This window comes from Lepidothrix coronata, unplaced genomic scaffold (assembly GCF_001604755.1).
Source record: "Lepidothrix coronata isolate B3197 unplaced genomic scaffold, Lepidothrix_coronata-1.0 Scaffold10, whole genome shotgun sequence".
NCBI lineage: Eukaryota > Metazoa > Chordata > Aves > Passeriformes > Pipridae > Lepidothrix > Lepidothrix coronata.
Window position 1 is genome coordinate 1178999 of NW_016690190.1, and position 15972 is coordinate 1194970.

The window sequence follows — 15972 nt, forward strand, 5'->3', positions numbered from 1 at the left end:
TCATGGAACAGCTGCTCCTATATTTAACTCAGTATTTTTTGCTTGTAAGAAGAATAAGAAGACCACCCTCTACAGATTGAAGAGAACGGAATGTTAAAACCTGCTAAATTGCAAACTCTTTTCACCCTGTGCTAATTGTACATGATGTAAACAATGTAGCTGTACGTGATTTTTACAGAGAATGCAGCCTTTCAATTCCCTGACATGTAATCTGTTCAAAGGGGTTGTCTACTGCTGAAGGTCACGTGAAGAGACTTAATCACACAGTAACGACAGTGTTTGCATGCTACAGAATTGAAGAACCACCACTGTTGTTTGTTTTGGGGCTTTTTTCAAGGAATTCAAGTTCCTTACATTGTAATTTCAGAGGGAAAGAGATAGAGTGGTAGGGATATCTTACCGTAAGCCACCTCAGCTAGAATATTTAGGCCCTGTCCTGTGTGACACAAATTTTCCTCCCCAGTGTTGTGACTTGAGAGATGTCTTCACTCCCTTAATTCTGAGTATGGTCCACTCACCAAGCAGACAGAGCTCTCTCTTCCCACCCAGAAGATACTCAGTACTCACAGCTGCAGAGTGCAACTTTCTGCACTTTTTAAGAAGGTAAAAGGCAGACTTAAAAAGCACAATTTCCTTAACTGTGCCTGATTAAAAATATCGCTTCACATAAGTTAAGGGTACACTTCCCATTTTCCCCTCTGGATATAAAAAGATTGTGAGATATCCAAATATTGAGGCATCAGTAAGAAGTATACTGCTGCTGTTACTACTACATTACAATTCATGAAATAAAATTAACGCCCAAAAGAAATCTTCACAAATGAGAAAGCAATTTGTCAAAAACTGCAAGAAATGGCATACATTAAATATAAAACTCATATACAAAAAAGGGCTAACTTTTTTAAAAAAAGTTTGAACAGTTTCTTAAAATCATCTAGTTCATCGATTTCAGCCTACCACACACTTACTTTGGACTATAATAAAATAACTAGGGGAGATAAAATACTATTAAAATGCTTCAGTTGGAGAACCGAGGTACCAATCTTGGTCACTGCATTAAAACTGCAGCATGGATGCATAGCTGAGAAGGAACAGCCCCTACACGCTGCTTCCCTCCTCTTCCTGTGTCACTCCGGCACTGAACTCTGGAATCTGGTCTGCAAAGGACTGTGTCATCCATTGTCCATTAGGAACTATACCGAAGGACGACCCCTCGCAGTGCTGTGGATTGCTCCCTGCTGAAACAAAACAAAAATCCCACTGTTTACAAAATGCAGCTGACACCCCTGAGTCCTTGTTCCCAAGCAGTGGTTCACAGCCCGAATGCCCAGAGCGCTGCACTTTACCCGTTCCATTGGAAGAGAAGCTGCACTGCTCACTGTCATACGGTGCACGATCACAGTAAGCTCCTCCATACGCTGCTTCATAGCCTGGGTCATATTTTTCTTCTTTGACAGCCATCTTTTTAGCATCCTCTGCAGAAACAGAACACCTCAAGTATTAATATTTAGAACAAATACTATCAAAGAGCACTTTTATCAGAAAACACTTGAAAAACAGCCACAAATTCTACAAGATAATCCCCTGCTCCCCTTATAGAATTTAGGCTGTACTATAAAGAGAGTGGAATCTGTGAATCTACACAACACAGTTTAGAAAAGATGGCACATCTGCCTCCCTCCCCCCAACCCCCATTAAATTCTTTATTTCTTTCTTGCTTGGGAAACTTCTAGTTGTCTTGTACACTACACTGCATTTTAATAAAGGGTTAACAAAATAAGCACTGTACCTTGTGCAAGTTGCAAGTCGAATGTATACTGCACCTCCTGCACGTCTGTGTTTGGTGCAATGCCTTTCAGTTGGTCCCTTAAGTCTTTCAGCTTTATGTAATAATGAACCTTATCTTGTGCCCGGGGAAACTGAGCACATCTTGCACTGGACGATGGCATAACGTAGCAGAGCTTGAGACAAAGAGCAAGAAAAACAGCATTATTGAGCTATGAGTTAATATTTAGTGCATTGAGAACAACTTAACAGTTAAGCCCACTGCTTTAACCCTTTGTACAAACTTCAACTAATGCCAGAGGTGGTCGTGGAAGGGGCTAAAAGGAGTCTTTAGTTTTTCTTGTCCAGCCAGCTGTCTTGCCCTGAAGAGAGGGGCCAATTATCAGCTGCCAAAGCGAGGACAATTTTCACCAGTTATTTATGTGCTGCAGGAAAAGCAGTACCAGTGTGTGGTACAAGAAATTTGCAGTGTGTGCAAGAGAGTGGAGCACACTGCAGAGCTCCCTGAGCAAGCAGAGCCCTGAGCCAGAGAGTCCACAGAGGAGTACGTGGCAGCATGCAAACAGCCCACACCAGTGAGGGAGGCACCACGGGTTAATTAGCTTGGCTTCTGGGCCAAGAGCATCCACAGCACACATGCCGGGGTGTGAAACTGCAGTTAGTCAGTATGGCTGGAGCCAACTCAAGTGTCTCTGCCTCTGCCAACAGCCTTAACTAAAGACATCAAGTTAGTTTAGCAAAAACAAACTGTTCAATCCTTTTAACGCCATGCAGTATTTATGAACAAGTACCAGTAAAGGGGATTATTTATCTTTCTTACAAATACAACTGCCGCAGAAGTCTTTAAGAGCTACTTAAGAAAGCAAGCACTTTATCAACAACAGTTCTTCAGGCTCTAATGGCAACACTTCACCTTTAGAGAAAGACAGCTTAAACTTGCAGCACTAGTAATTTGGGACAGAAATAAGAAGAAAAACAATCCAAACTTTTGAACTGACAAGGTAATGAAGCTTTAGAATAAGCTACCTTGGCAGGTAGTGTAATTGCCTTTGCCCTAACCTGTTTATAAGAACAGGTTATTATTATTATCATCAGCTATTTCTGATGATAAATAGCTGGTCTATTGAGATACTTTCCAGCACTAGGTGTCTGTGACTAATGCACTCTTCATCAGATTGTTTGTTTTATCTTCAGTACCCAATTGAACTTCAAACTGCAAATCAGCCCAAGGAGGTCCAGACTGATGGCAGTGCTTGGGCATGCCCAGCTCCTGTAATGCTGTAGTGGTTGTGTGTAATGGCACAGTGATGATGGACTTGCTGTTCTTTCTGCCCCACAGTGGCACTACCACCACCATGGTCATGTTCAGTATTAAAGTTCAGTAATACAAATATCCAGCAAGTTGGACACAGGGAATCAGATTAAAGTTATCACAAAAGCATGCATGTATTATTCGTACTTTAGACAGTTGTCAGAGAATGCACTAACCAACTAATCATAATACACCATTTCCCAAATAAAATCTGCAAGTCTGAAGAAGCTGCATGAAAGATGTGTCCGAAAATTGCACTATCCCCCTTTCTCTATTTAGGTAAAAGCCTTTCACACCTCTTGTACTTTGGTCATTATCAGAATGTACTTGGTTCATTGTCAGAAGTGTATGCAAGTCCTGAGATTTCGTTACTTTTTAAACGGAATGCCCTGGTTTTGTTTCTTAGTCTCAATACTCACAGTTTCTGTATCTGGCACTTTGTGTGGCTGCAGTCCAAATTCCAAGTTCTTAACTTTAATTCCAAAAACTTCTCTACTAAAAATTTCATAAATACCTAAAATAAAAAAAAGATAGGATAAGTGTGAAGAAAAAAAAAAGCTATTGACAGAACAAATTAATTTAAAAGGTTCTCACATTTTCCATTGAAAACTGCTATACGAGGTTTATATTTTTGTAGCTTCTGCATCAGAATTCGCCCTCCTTCCCGAATCTCTTTGCTGAAAGAGAAGGTACTCAAGATTATAATCACAACTATTAATTCATTAACAAGCATGATATATTCCCCCTTGCTGCCCTACCTGGAGAGGTCTTTGCTTCCAGGTGTTGTCCTTTCAACCATGTTTGTAAATCCAATCCCATATTTATGTGGCAAAGTGTGGTCATCCATATGGTTCAGTTGTTCATTACTTAGACCAGACATGAACAGACACTTCCCTGTGAAGTAAGAAGGTAGATACATATTTGCCTGTTTCTAAGGAAAAGAAAGCACAGTGGAAAAAACTCAACTGTCAGAATACTGGAATGCTAAAGGAAGAATCTATTTTAACAAAGCATCAGTTAATTTGGGAAGATTATTGCCCTATCTAGAAAAGTTTAAAATTAAAACAATTATTACTTCATCTACTGCAAGAGAACAGAAAGGCCCTAGTGAACAGGAACTCCTCATCATGATCCTGTGTATGGAAACCAGTCTTTTATCCTAAAAGTTCAGTACAGAGCTTTAGATTTTGTGACTCACCTAAGCAGGGAGCGAATGTGATCAATATGGATTCCGTGGGAAAGAATGTGGCAAATACAATGTGTCAGCTTTCTTTTACAAGCTTGCCATTGCTCCTCCTTGCCCTGAGCCTCTGGGACAGAACTGCTGACATCTCACATTCATATTTAGCACATAAAAGTAGAGTTTGGGCAGTGCCAGCACAAACTCACGCCAGGTAGCTCCCAATGATTTGGGAAGATTACAAACACCTGGATTTGCAGAGCACACATAGCTGGCCTGCTTCTCAGTAAAGGAGGTGATCAATCTGACCAGGCTGCAGAACACTAGAGAAATACCCAAGCCTGGTTTTGGGTCTGCTGGGCACTAGGAATGTTTTGACTGGAATATCACAAGGCTGCAATTAGCCCATGTGGAGCTCCCTCCCACCACCACAGCTCCTATATGCAGAACTGAGCATTTCAGAGTTCAGGTAGGATCTTTTTTTATGAGAACAGGATGCAGCAAATGCTATACTGAAAATGGAAAAATATTTAGGACAAAACATCTGCCTGGAGAATCAGGTATGCCAGATGCACATGTCTGCTGGGAAATGGCAACTGGCTTTGCTTTTTCATCACTTAGAAAGCTTCTAAAGAAGAGATGGATGAATAAATGCAAACAGAAGAGGGCTTAGTGAAAAACATTTTTTGGATAATGCTTGTAGTTTTATTTTACGTCAGAAATTGATGCTTATTGACTCACCCTTGATAATTGAAGTACTAGAGATTTAATTTTTATTCCTTAAGCTGCACCCTAATACAACAATAAGGTATTCGGTAACCGTGTGTTTGCCTGACAATTCTAAACCTGCATCTAAAGTCACTGATTATTTCTCTTTTATTCCTTTTTATGTGCAGTATTTGACAGAACTACTTATGGGATTTAAATCACTCTTGGATGGTTAAAAGCAAAATCCCTGTCTGCATCCAAAACAAAAGAAAATCAGGAGAAAAACAAAACCCAAACCAGTTTAATTAAAATACCACAAATTCTAACAAAGTTCTGCAAATTCTAAAAGCAGAAAGGAAAATGAAAACGTACAAAAATGGTTTCCAGGTCCCGGGTAATGATGTCCTTTGTAAGCTGCCATCAGGCCAGGGTTTATGCCAATCTAGAAAGATATCAGTCCATTTGAACAATGAGAACATGGCTTGTAGTCAGCAATTTAATCAAGTTACAGTAAGGATGCTTGATTCAATTCTAAGTTACTGTCAACAAACAAAACTGTGTTAATGGCACCTTCCATCATTTAAAAAACCTGACAATTTTACAGCAGTGCCTCATTTAGCTGTGCAATGTCAAAAGGGCAGCTCACAGTGTGCAGAGCTTCCAGTAAACAAAGCATCGAGTAACGGTCTCTCACGACTCTGTATCATACCTAAACCTTAGATTTCTCAGAAATTAGGACTATGCTACTATGGCTTTTAACAGAAAAGGCAAAGCAGCTCTACACACAGGAAACAGTTTACAGACTTTATCTTGCAAGATCTTGCCATATAAGCAATATAGATAAGTCAGCAGAAGGAATGTAAATCATAACGAGTACAAGACTTTTCTACCTAATCTTGTAACTCTGAGTTACTTACTATTACAATGTCCAGATCAAAGGTCAAAATATCAGGCAAGGTCTTGGTCAGAAGTTCAGCTTCAGATACACCATTAAAACGATCCACTTTCCTTTTGACTTTAAAAGTATCTGTGATCTTTTCTTGTTTGCCTTTTGACTTGGCTGTTTTTTCTTTTTTAGCAGCAGGCTTTTTGGGTTGCTTTGGCTCAGTTGCTTTGGCTTTTCTTTTCCTTCCTCCTTTCTTAACTTCTGAAACACAAAGCAAATATTCCTTTTGTACATTTCTAATGTTGCAGTGTCAAAAAGACTCAGCTAAATGTATAGATACAAAAAGATAAGTTTACCTTCAAAATTTACCAATTAAAAAAATTACCAGATGAATCTTGGTTTTGCAGGCTCAACACAGAGCTAGCTTAGGTGTCTCTGTACCACACACAAACACACTACTCTTAGACAACTACTGACTTGGGATACAAACCAAGAGTAACCCCATGCTTAGGTTATGTTGTTTACATGTTTTATGCCACAGTCCTTTGGAAACAGTTTCATTTCTTTTGGAGGATATACCAGAGCATCAAAGCTTAGGTTCCAAAGAACGTCACAGTAAGTTCTAGTCAACTATCCACCCTTCAGCTTCTAAATAGGAAATTTGAATGTTACAGGTGACGTAACATCTTGAAGAAACCAAACTGCACGTCAAAAGCAAAAGGGTTCAAGGATTACCCACAGTGTCAGGTATGAATTTGTCAGGAACACAAGCACAGAGGCTGAATGCTACATAAGCTATTCACACACTGCTGCATTCACATACATTCACACACTGCTTCCAGAACAGATACTGTCCAGGGCAGCATTCAGCAAGGTAATGCAGCATCTCAATCTGAGTGACACCAAACATTCATTTTTATTTACAAAATGCCAACATGAAGTAGTCACTGTTCACTCATCTGAAGCTTCCTCATCTTCTGGCTCTTAAAATTTAGAGATTCAAGCAGCACAGGTACTAGCCATGACATGACTACCCAGAGAGTGCTCTCTATGTTCATTAATAATGTGAAGCTGTAGAACACAACTTGAAAAATATGAAAATATATCTAGCAGCAATCAGCTGCTAAATAGACAAAGCAATCTATTACTTTAAAACTGAGACTTCATCTTATTTTCAAAAATTCATAGATGAAAATCTCCCTCAGATAAAAAATAACTATGGTAGATACCCAGACACTGCCCTAAGTCTGCAAACTTTTTTGGAGCTATTCTTGTAAGAAAGCTGTGTAAACAAAAGGGAAAACAAAAATCACATGAAATTCCCAGGGCATCACTGCAGCAACTGCTTAGGGAAGCTTTAAGTAACTACTCAAGCTCTAGTCTAGTTGCAATAAAGAGAACAGAAGGGTCTAGACTTGGTGAGCCACATAAATAGCTTTTTTCTACCCCTTGAAGAGTTAGAAGGTTTTTCATGTGACAGCATAATGCCACATAATGCTCCAACTCAGAGCAGTCAGAGTATTTTAAATGAAGCAGGATAATGTTTTTCTAACTCTCACACTGATCAGGTACCTACCAACCAGACACTGTCATGGAAGATGAACAATGCCAGGGCAGCCTTTCAGAGGATAATCCTAGAAATCTTACTATTTTCACCACAGCAGTAGCTGGACTCCAAATCTTTGTCTTTCATATGTTCCTGTAAATTTCATAGACATTTGATAAATATTCCATCCCCACCTTTGAAGGCCCTACTCAACTTACAGTTCTTGCAAAAAACAACACTAGGGAACAGCTTCCTAACAGAGGATCACAGTTGTCCAAAAATCCTTGCAAGTGCAGTCAAACAGGGTGTTCACAGTGACACTATGTTATCCAATACTAAAACTGCAAAAGAAGACTGACTACACAGCACTTGAGATGCAGCCTAACTGAAATGAATAATACTGTGACAGAATTGAGCAGTCACAACTATTTTAAACTGGAGGTTTTCCTCCTACGATTTTATCTGGCCACTCATTACAACTTTAACAAAAAAAAATGGTTATCAAAGGATGCATTTAAACAAGCAATGTCATTGCATGAACTGGCTGATAAGTCTCCTTGGTACACAGAGCTCTGAGCTGTATCTATTAAAGTAAGGTGAAACTCTATGTGTGAGTATTGGCTACTGAATCAGAATTTAGGCATAGCAGAGATCACTGCTTTTTTATGTCCTAAGAGTGAGCACAGTAACAGAACAACAGATGTCCCCTTGGCATAGCTACTGCAAAGACTAAGTGTACAAAATCCTAAGGGGGAAAAAGAAAGGCAACATACAAGTACAGAGAGTACAAAACTTGTGTCATGTACAGGACACTTTCCAGCACTGTTTGCATTGTGTTTAAATGAGCTGCACTAAACCAAGTGATTCTTAGTCTATACAACCAATTCCCTACTTATGATTACTACAACACACTAAGGAACCATTTAAACAAAAATATTTCAAATAAACAGTATTATATCGTTCTTCTCCTGCAGAAATTTTTTAAAAAAATTTTGAACTCAGAATTTTTAAAACCCACCTTCTCTAACATAATGTTAAACCCCATGACATTAGTTAAAAATTATGCATTTATCTATTGAAACAAAATTTTGCTTTTCCTGGAACAAGATAATTGTGTGAGACTGAACAACCTGAATACATTCACCTGGGTTTACTTCTTGTCTTTTTAATTATCTGTTAAAACACGTTACTTAAAGAATACAATTAATCAATACTTCCTCAGACAGCACCAAGAAAAGGAAATCCAATATGTCCAAAGAAGCAGTTTAAGAGCAATATTTTTTTCCCCAATCAATTACTACTGTTTTAGCTCTCTTAGCACAGCCCAGTCAATCTACCTTTCGGAGGCTCCTGAGCAATGTTTGGCTCTGGAATGCCCTCTAGAGTCGGCTGCTCAGCCATCGTTTCCATGTTGGGCACTGCAGTCATCATCTGATGGAACGGAAAGGAGTAAAATGCTTGAGCTTGCTGAAGATATGCGTAGTATCTTAGGAGGGAGAGGAAAGAGACATAATTTGTCAACAACTTAGAAACTTGGTGATGTACCCTACAGACCGTAAAAATCAAACTTTATCAAGGCTGGCATGTATTGCACTTATATTCTCCGACGACTCTATTAACAAGGGAGTAAATTATCCAAATCTGTGAAGCAGTTTGGCTGCTGAGCTGGTATCAGTTAACAGTACAGTTCTTGTGATCACTATAATGTGGAATTAACACAACATTGGTAAGTGAAGTGTAGAGCTTTACCCTTTTTTTCAGGAAAACCACTCTGTAGCACACACTTCCAAAGCAAACTATCAAACAATTTACAACACATGTGAGTTAAAACTCTTTGGACTTCAAGTTTCCTAAATTTTAGATTTTTTTAATGTTGCATCATTTACTTGATCTGGTAAGATCCAGAATGGAATGAATCTTCATGCTATAAAGCATGAAGAACACACACAGCCTTTGTTACTATGCAGATCATTAAACAGCTTTAACAAATTGTGTGGCAGATGTTGTCCAGTTATCACACATTTGATCCCAACACAAAATACTGCACTTATTCTACATGAAGTGTTCACATACACAAAAACTCAATTTCCTTCCATGCATAAAGACATTTTTCCATATACAGCTTTCTTCCTCCACACACTTATTAGTCACATACAGCCCTCACACCCCAACGCAAAATTCTGCTTTATACTGTCACTCCTTTCTACCTACACAGCCATTTTCTTGGCCATAGATTCTGCTGCTATAAAAATACATAGAAAGGATTTTGTGAACAGTAAATTTTCAGGAAATAATTTTGTCATCTCAAAGCTATTAACAAAAACACCAAATAATTTTTAGACACAGACATATTTGTCCAAGAAGGCCAATGGCATCCTGGCCTGTATCAGAAATAGTGTGGCCAGCAGGACCAGGGCAGTGATCAACCCCCTGTACTCAGCACTGGTGAGGCCACACTTCAAATCTTGTGTTCATTTTTGGGCCCCTCACTACGAGAAGGACTCTAAGGTGCTGGAGTGTGTCCAGAGAAGGGCAGTGGACCTGGGGAAGACCTAGTGCACAAGTCTTGAGGAGCAGCTGAGGGAGCTGGAGTTGTTTAGCCTGGAGAAAAGGACACTCAGGGGGAACCTTATACTCTCTACAGCTATGTGAAAGGAGGTTGTAGCCAGGTGGGGGTCAGTCTGAAGTAACAAGCAACAGGACAAGGGGAAATGGCCTCAAGTCATGCCAGGGAAGGGTTAGATTGGATATTAGGATAAATTTCTTCATGGAAAGGATTGTTAAGCATTGGAACAGGCTGCCCAGGGAACTGGTTGAGTCACCACTCCTGAAGTATTTAAAAGCCATGTAGATGTGGCACTAATGGACATGGTTTAGTGGTGGGCTTGGCAGTGCTGGGTTAATGGTTGGACTCAATGATCTTAGAGGTCTTATCCAATATAAAGGATTCTGTAATTCTAAATATCTCAAAAGAAGGGACCATTCACTACTACACAATGAATTTTTAAGAATCCCACTGTAAATCAGATTTATACCAGAACAGCCTACACTCTTATGATCAAGCCACTGATTTTGAACCAAATACCTGTCCTGAATCAAGGAGAATAAATATGAACGTAGGTCTGTCAGATTCCCGAGGAAGTTGCCTAATAAAGTCATGGGAGATTTTCAGAGTACTGTGAATACTTTAACCCCTCTGCAGGAAGAGTTCCATTTTATATAAAATACTTGTGCAGCTACTGAACCAAACCAAACTGATTTTGAGATTTGTATTGTGAAACACAACTGACACATGCAGAATCCAGCTCATAAAGTAATAAAAGCTTAATCATGCAGAGCAGAGCAAGTAACAAAGATGTGAAACCAAGACCAGATGCCTTCTTGTAATACAGGCCTTATTTTATGTGTATATAAAGTATCCTTCTTGTACAGGGAATAAAATTTCCTTTAAATAGAGAGAAAATTCATGCCATGTCACAAACAAGTCCTCTAACCACTGGCTAATGAGAGGAAAGAGAACTTTTACCCCTACCTCTAAGTTTCCTAAACATTTTAGGCCACATTTCTTGCGCGTGGGTTCAGAAATACAATTCTTTGTTACTGATGTATAACAAACATAACAAAACGTCATGGGACTTTTGAATAAGTATTTCCAGTTCCACGAGGAAAAGGTAGTGATTTATTCCCCCTCGCCCTACGCCCCCCCCCCTTCAGTTCATAATACAAATGAAATAAAAATGAAAAGAAGGGTAGAGAAGGTTTGTTCACAAAACAAGTATTAAATAACACTCGGAACAAACCCAAGTATTAAACGATTTTCAGCTCCCCCTCGGGACGCAGCCACGACCGCGGCCCAGCGCCCCGTTCCCCCCCGCGGGGCCCGGCCCCTCCGAGCCCCGCTCTCCACTCCCCTTTGTGCCGAGGAAGGGGCGGGAGGCGCCGCCACAGCCCGGCCGCGGGCCCGCCGCCCGCGGGACGTGGGCGAGCAGGAGGAGCAGGACCACGGCGGCCCCTCCGCGAGGCCCGAGCGCGGCCGCGGGCGGGCGGCGGTACCTGCCCAGCTCCTGGGGCTCCATGGCGGGCGGGGCTGTCCCTGTCCCTGTCCCTGTCCCTGTCCTTGTCACCGCCGATGTCGCCGCTCGCCCCCCCCGCCCCTTCCCCCCGCTCGGCCCCCCGACCGACCTGCCGGGCGGCCCCGCGCCACGTGACCCGCGCCGGCCAATGGGCGCGGAGGGCGGGGCCGGGCAGGGGGGGCTGTGATCCCCCCGTGCCCCGGGAGGTGCGGGGGGTTCTGTCGCGACTTACCGCGCGCTGCCGCGACACTCCTGCGCGAGGGGCGGGCCTCCACACCCTCTTCCCTTTTCCTTTTTCCCTGCCCCGCTGCCGGTGGCGGCTGGGATGACGCACGTCCGGCGCGGTCGGTGTGTGCGGAGTGCCCGGCCCGGCCATGCCCGCCGGCGTGCCCTGGCCCACGTACCTGCGGGCGCTGGCCGCCAGCATGCTGGCCATGTTCGCGGGGGCCGAGGTCGTGCACAGGTACTACCGGCCGGACCTTGTAAGTGCTCGCAGGGGCCCGGTCGGTGGTGGCGTGTGTGCGGGATGGAGGCTTTGCCCCCGGGAGGCGTCCGGCCTGGCTGTGCACAGAGATCGGCCTCTGCAGGGGCACCGTCCGGGCAGCCGGCACCGTGCTCTGCCCCAGTCTGGGCTCCTCAGGACAAGAAAGACAGGGAGCTACTGGAGAGGGTCCAGTGGAGGCTACAAAGATCATTAAGGGTCTGGAGCATCTCTCTTATAAGGAGAGACTGTGGGAGCTGGGCCTGTTTAGTGTAGAGAAGAGAGTGTGGATGAGAGGGGCTCTCATCAGTACATATAAATATCTCAAAGGTGGGTGCCAAGGGGATGGTGCCAGACTCTTTTCGGTGGTGCCCAGCGACAGATGAGCAGCAATGGCCGTAAACTAAAGCACAGGAAGTTTTCCTTCAACATGAGGAAGAACTTCACGTTGAGGCTGGCAGAGCACTGGAACGGGCTGCCCAAGGAGGTCACGGGAGTCTGCCTCTCTGGAGACATTCCAAACCCACTTGGACGCATTCCTGTGTCACCTGCTCCAGGTGACCCTGCCTTGGCAGGGGGGTTGGACTGGATGATCTCCAGAGGTTCCTTCCAACTGTAACAATTCTGGGATTCTGTGACTTCTCTGGGGAGCCACCTCCACTCTATTGATGTGGTACCAAAAATAAAAGCTGTGTAACCCCCTTCAAAAGGGGTCTCTGCTGTAGGAAGCTGGGTTTTGAAAAGAGAGTTCAAAAGTGGTGAGAAGGGGCTGTGCTAGATTTAAATAGACTTCGTTTCCTTCAGTACTTGAAGACAATCAGAAGTTGACTTTAGAAATGACAACAGGCAAGGCTGTCAAAACTACAGTCACAGAAATAAACTTCAAATGAAACCACCCACCAGGAATATTAATGGTTTAGTCTGTTGGAGGCCTGACTTGTAAGTTTTCCCTCACCCTCCTGCTCTTGATTTTTGTATTTCACTGTACTATTTTCAAATGGAAAATAAGTTTAAAAAAATTACCGTGCTTGAGCTGTCACATCAAAATTTAAGCAATGAGGCTTAAATCATTGATAGATGCATAAGAATTTATGTATTTTAGTAGTCTCTAGTGTAGCCTTCGTTACAGACAAATAGACATATTTATTCAGAATGATCAAATGATCTATATCCCTAAAGTAGGATGAATTTTGAGGAGGTATCTCGCTCTTGAAATGTCATGTCATCTGGTACCTTTTTATTTTTAAATTTCATCTTCAGCTTCAATGCTTAATTTCTAAATCAGGAAGGTAGAGGCAGTGAGACATTTTCTTCTGTCACCAAGAGAAAGAGTATATGTGAAAACTTCAACTGTTTTAGACATCTCTACCAAGTTTACTTTCTTTAATGGCAAAAAAGCAGCTTTGTTCATTTAAATGAAACTGTTAATTCTTTCTTTTACCTTCTTTTTTTGTTTTCCCAATTATATTTTGCTATTTTAAAATAAAAGTCAAATTACAAAAAGGTAATAATTTTTAAGATGTTTTGCGTATAGGAATTATACTCTGCTCAAAGAAGAGGGCAGTATAATCACAGTTCAGCTATAATGCTCTTAACAGAGTTTGATCCTTTACTGTTTTGTGAGTTTAGTGTTTCTTCTGCCAAAACACCGAAGTCTTTCTCTGTTTTTAATAGAGCATACCTGAAATACCTCCTAAGCCTGGAGAACTGAGAACAGAACTGTTGGGTCTAAAAGAAAGATCAAGCAAAGTTCGGACTTCACAACAGTGACCAGAAGTTACTTCCGTTGTGAAAACTAGGACTGATAAAATATTTATTCAACTGTTTAAGTTGCAGAAATATGTATGTGAAATACTGTACTGCCTTAATGCTTTTTTGCTTTCCTTTAAGCAGTTTCAGGCAGCATTTAAAATAAATGTACAATGAGTACTGTTGTTAAAAGTCCAGTTGGTTGTGTGCCAAAATAGTTGTGACTTCTTAAATCTGGATTGCAGTGTAACTATCCTTCAGAATAAAGGGTTAAACCATGACAAAGATGTATCACTGACAGGAAACCTACTTTGGTCCACTGTAAGGCCGGGATCTTACAGCTTGGTCATTTTAGTTAAAATGGGGCAATTCAGATTACACTGAAATTATGTACATTTGTACTCCATTTGGGCATCTTCATCTGTTTATGACTGCTTTTGATAGCTGTAAATATACAAAACTCTGAAATAACAGATGCAGGTTTACCTCTCAGTCCTGAAATAGGATCACCACAAAACTTGCACCAGGAACTGGAAGGTACCGAGTCAAGATCCTGTAGAGGTGGCACAACAACCCATTTTTGAGTGGTACACGATAGAGCTTGTGAAGGTTGGGGATTGTTTTCCCTTGAGAAAGATATCAAGATAAGGCACAGGCTTCATCCTCAGTTCTCACTTGGGTTTAACTCAGGGGGGTAAAAACCACAGTCTGATAGATTACGCATTAAAGAAACAAAAAAGCTCCCTAATTCCTCCTGACAAAGTACTTGGATGTCTTGTAATAGCAGAGGGATCCAGAAGTGATCAATGAGAGTGCTACTTTTACATCTGTTCCAGCTGTGAAGCTTTTATTTATGTCTGCATAAGTTGGAGCGGTTTACGTAGGAAGAAAGGTTTGTAATTCTTCTGCATGTGTATGCGCCTCTGCTCTCCCACAGTTTTACAGCTGTTGGTGGGATGAGATCCTTTCCTGCTCTTATGTGCTGTTCAGGATGCAGCCTGCACTGAGCAGGAGTACGGCACAGGCTCTCTCTTTCAGGCTCCTTTATCAATGACAGCAGGCATTGATAGAAAGGCTGTAGTAAAACATGTTAAATCCAAATGAAATCAATCAGTGAGACCATCTTAGTAAGTCCAGCTCTGGTGAAAATACTTTTCCCCCTACTGCACCTAACAAAGCTGAGATTAGCAACCTTCCACCTCAGCATGAGAAAGTTTGTTGAAGAGACAAGATGGGGCAGTTCAGCAGTATTTTGTTCCTGTTCTAACTGGGGCAGGAACAGCAGTTTTTCAAGGATCCCTTTACAGAGCCAGGATTCACCAACCCCTTATCCTGTTACTCACACTTCGTCAGAGTAGCACCTCTGTTATGTTGTTGATTTCTGACATGAAAAATGCATTTCTCTCCCTTTTCTAAAGGTTTTTAAGATCTAAAGGCTGCAGAGGGAAGTTTCTAGTGATCAGGCTTAGATTTTTAGGTGTATCCCGTTGCTGCTGGAAACTGAGCAACATGGAGCTCAGCCTTTTCTAGCACTGAGGGAACTGTCCTCATTAGTGCCCATCTAGGAACAGCAAAGCTGACAACACTACAGGTTTTAACAGAAGCGACACCCCCAGAGTCAGTGTAACTGCAGCACCAAAAGAAACAGCCTGATGGGAGACACTTCTTCCAGCATTGACACCATTTTGCCTCAGAGCTGACAAATAAGTAGGCTTACAAGTGCATTTTGTGCTTATTAATAGCAAACACTTGTCACTCCAGGGTCTAGAGAAAGCAGCTGAACCACAGCTATGTTGCACATGATACTCTCAGCTGAAGTAGATGAAGAAGCACAAAGCATGACTCTCATGTGTGCTCTTTATTATTTCTCAAATTGAATTGTCATCCTCAAACCCATCAAGGCAATGAGAACTTTAGCTATACAACAGAGCAAAGGTTGCCTAAGTCTACAAGTAATTAACAGACTAAGAATACTGTAGCAAGCAACCCTACACTTCCAATATTCCACTTTGGTTTGTTGGCTGCAAAAGCACTCCCAGCCATACAGGAGTGAGTCGCAGTTCCTGCTTGGGGTCAAATAGAGATATAAAGGTGGGGGTAGTAACGATATACTCAGAAAGGTATCACTGAAAATAAGTGATACCTTTGGAAGTATTAAAGCCTCAGCAGCAGTTGATTGCTACACAGCACCAAGAAAGAAAAAAAAAAAATAAAAATCACACTGCTACAGTAAGAATAACAAGCCTCCAGAG

The 15972-nt window shown here is 41.7% G+C and overlaps 2 protein-coding genes across 7 annotated transcripts; one reads left to right on the forward strand and one right to left on the reverse strand.

The window, feature by feature from the left end:
* Nucleotides 1-906: 906 nt before the first annotated feature.
* Nucleotides 907-11763, reverse strand: TDG (thymine DNA glycosylase). Of its 6 annotated transcripts, none has more exons than XM_017804672.1 (10): nt 11723-11763; nt 8755-8903; nt 5903-6132; nt 5358-5427; nt 3856-3991; nt 3692-3774; nt 3517-3611; nt 1790-1961; nt 1347-1475; nt 907-1238 (listed from the first exon to the last, which is right to left on the reverse strand). In XM_017804672.1, exons 2-10 carry the CDS (start codon nt 8846-8848, stop codon nt 1099-1101), a joined length of 1149 nt encoding a protein of 382 aa, XP_017660161.1. In that variant the 5' UTR covers nt 8849-8903; nt 11723-11763; the 3' UTR covers nt 907-1098. The 6 variants fall into 6 exon arrangements, with proteins under 6 accessions (XP_017660161.1, XP_017660165.1, XP_017660162.1 ...); XM_017804676.1 differs by having other exon boundaries at nt 8755-8848; nt 11723-11741; XM_017804673.1 differs by lacking the exon at nt 11723-11763 and adding an exon at nt 11600-11621.
* A 23-nt stretch (nt 11764-11786) lies between these two features.
* Nucleotides 11787-14005, forward strand: CUNH12orf73 (chromosome unknown C12orf73 homolog). Its single transcript, XM_017804678.1, has 2 exons — nt 11787-11972; nt 13646-14005. Exons 1-2 carry the CDS (start codon nt 11865-11867, stop codon nt 13739-13741), a joined length of 204 nt encoding a protein of 67 aa, XP_017660167.1. The 5' UTR covers nt 11787-11864; the 3' UTR covers nt 13742-14005.
* The last annotated feature ends 1967 nt before the right edge of the window (nt 14006-15972 follow it).

Bases quoted from the DNA above. Each gene is read 5' to 3' on its own strand.
- TDG (XM_017804670.1), bottom strand. From the start codon at position 11,493: ATGGAGCCCCAGGAGCTGGGCAG. The intron at 6,133-8,754 runs GTAGATTGACTG...TTTGTGTTTCAG, and splicing joins TGCTCAGGAGCCTCCGAAAG to AAGTTAAGAAAGGAGGAAGG. The intron at 3,775-3,855 runs GTAGGGCAGCAA...CTTCTCTTTCAG, and splicing joins GGAAGCAAAGACCTCTCCAG to CAAAGAGATTCGGGAAGGAG.
- CUNH12orf73 (XM_017804678.1), top strand. From the start codon at position 11,865: ATGCCCGCCGGCGTGCCCTGGCCCACGTACCTGCGGGCGCTGGCCGCC. The intron at 11,973-13,645 runs GTAAGTGCTCGC...TGTTTTTAATAG, and splicing joins GGTACTACCGGCCGGACCTT to AGCATACCTGAAATACCTCC.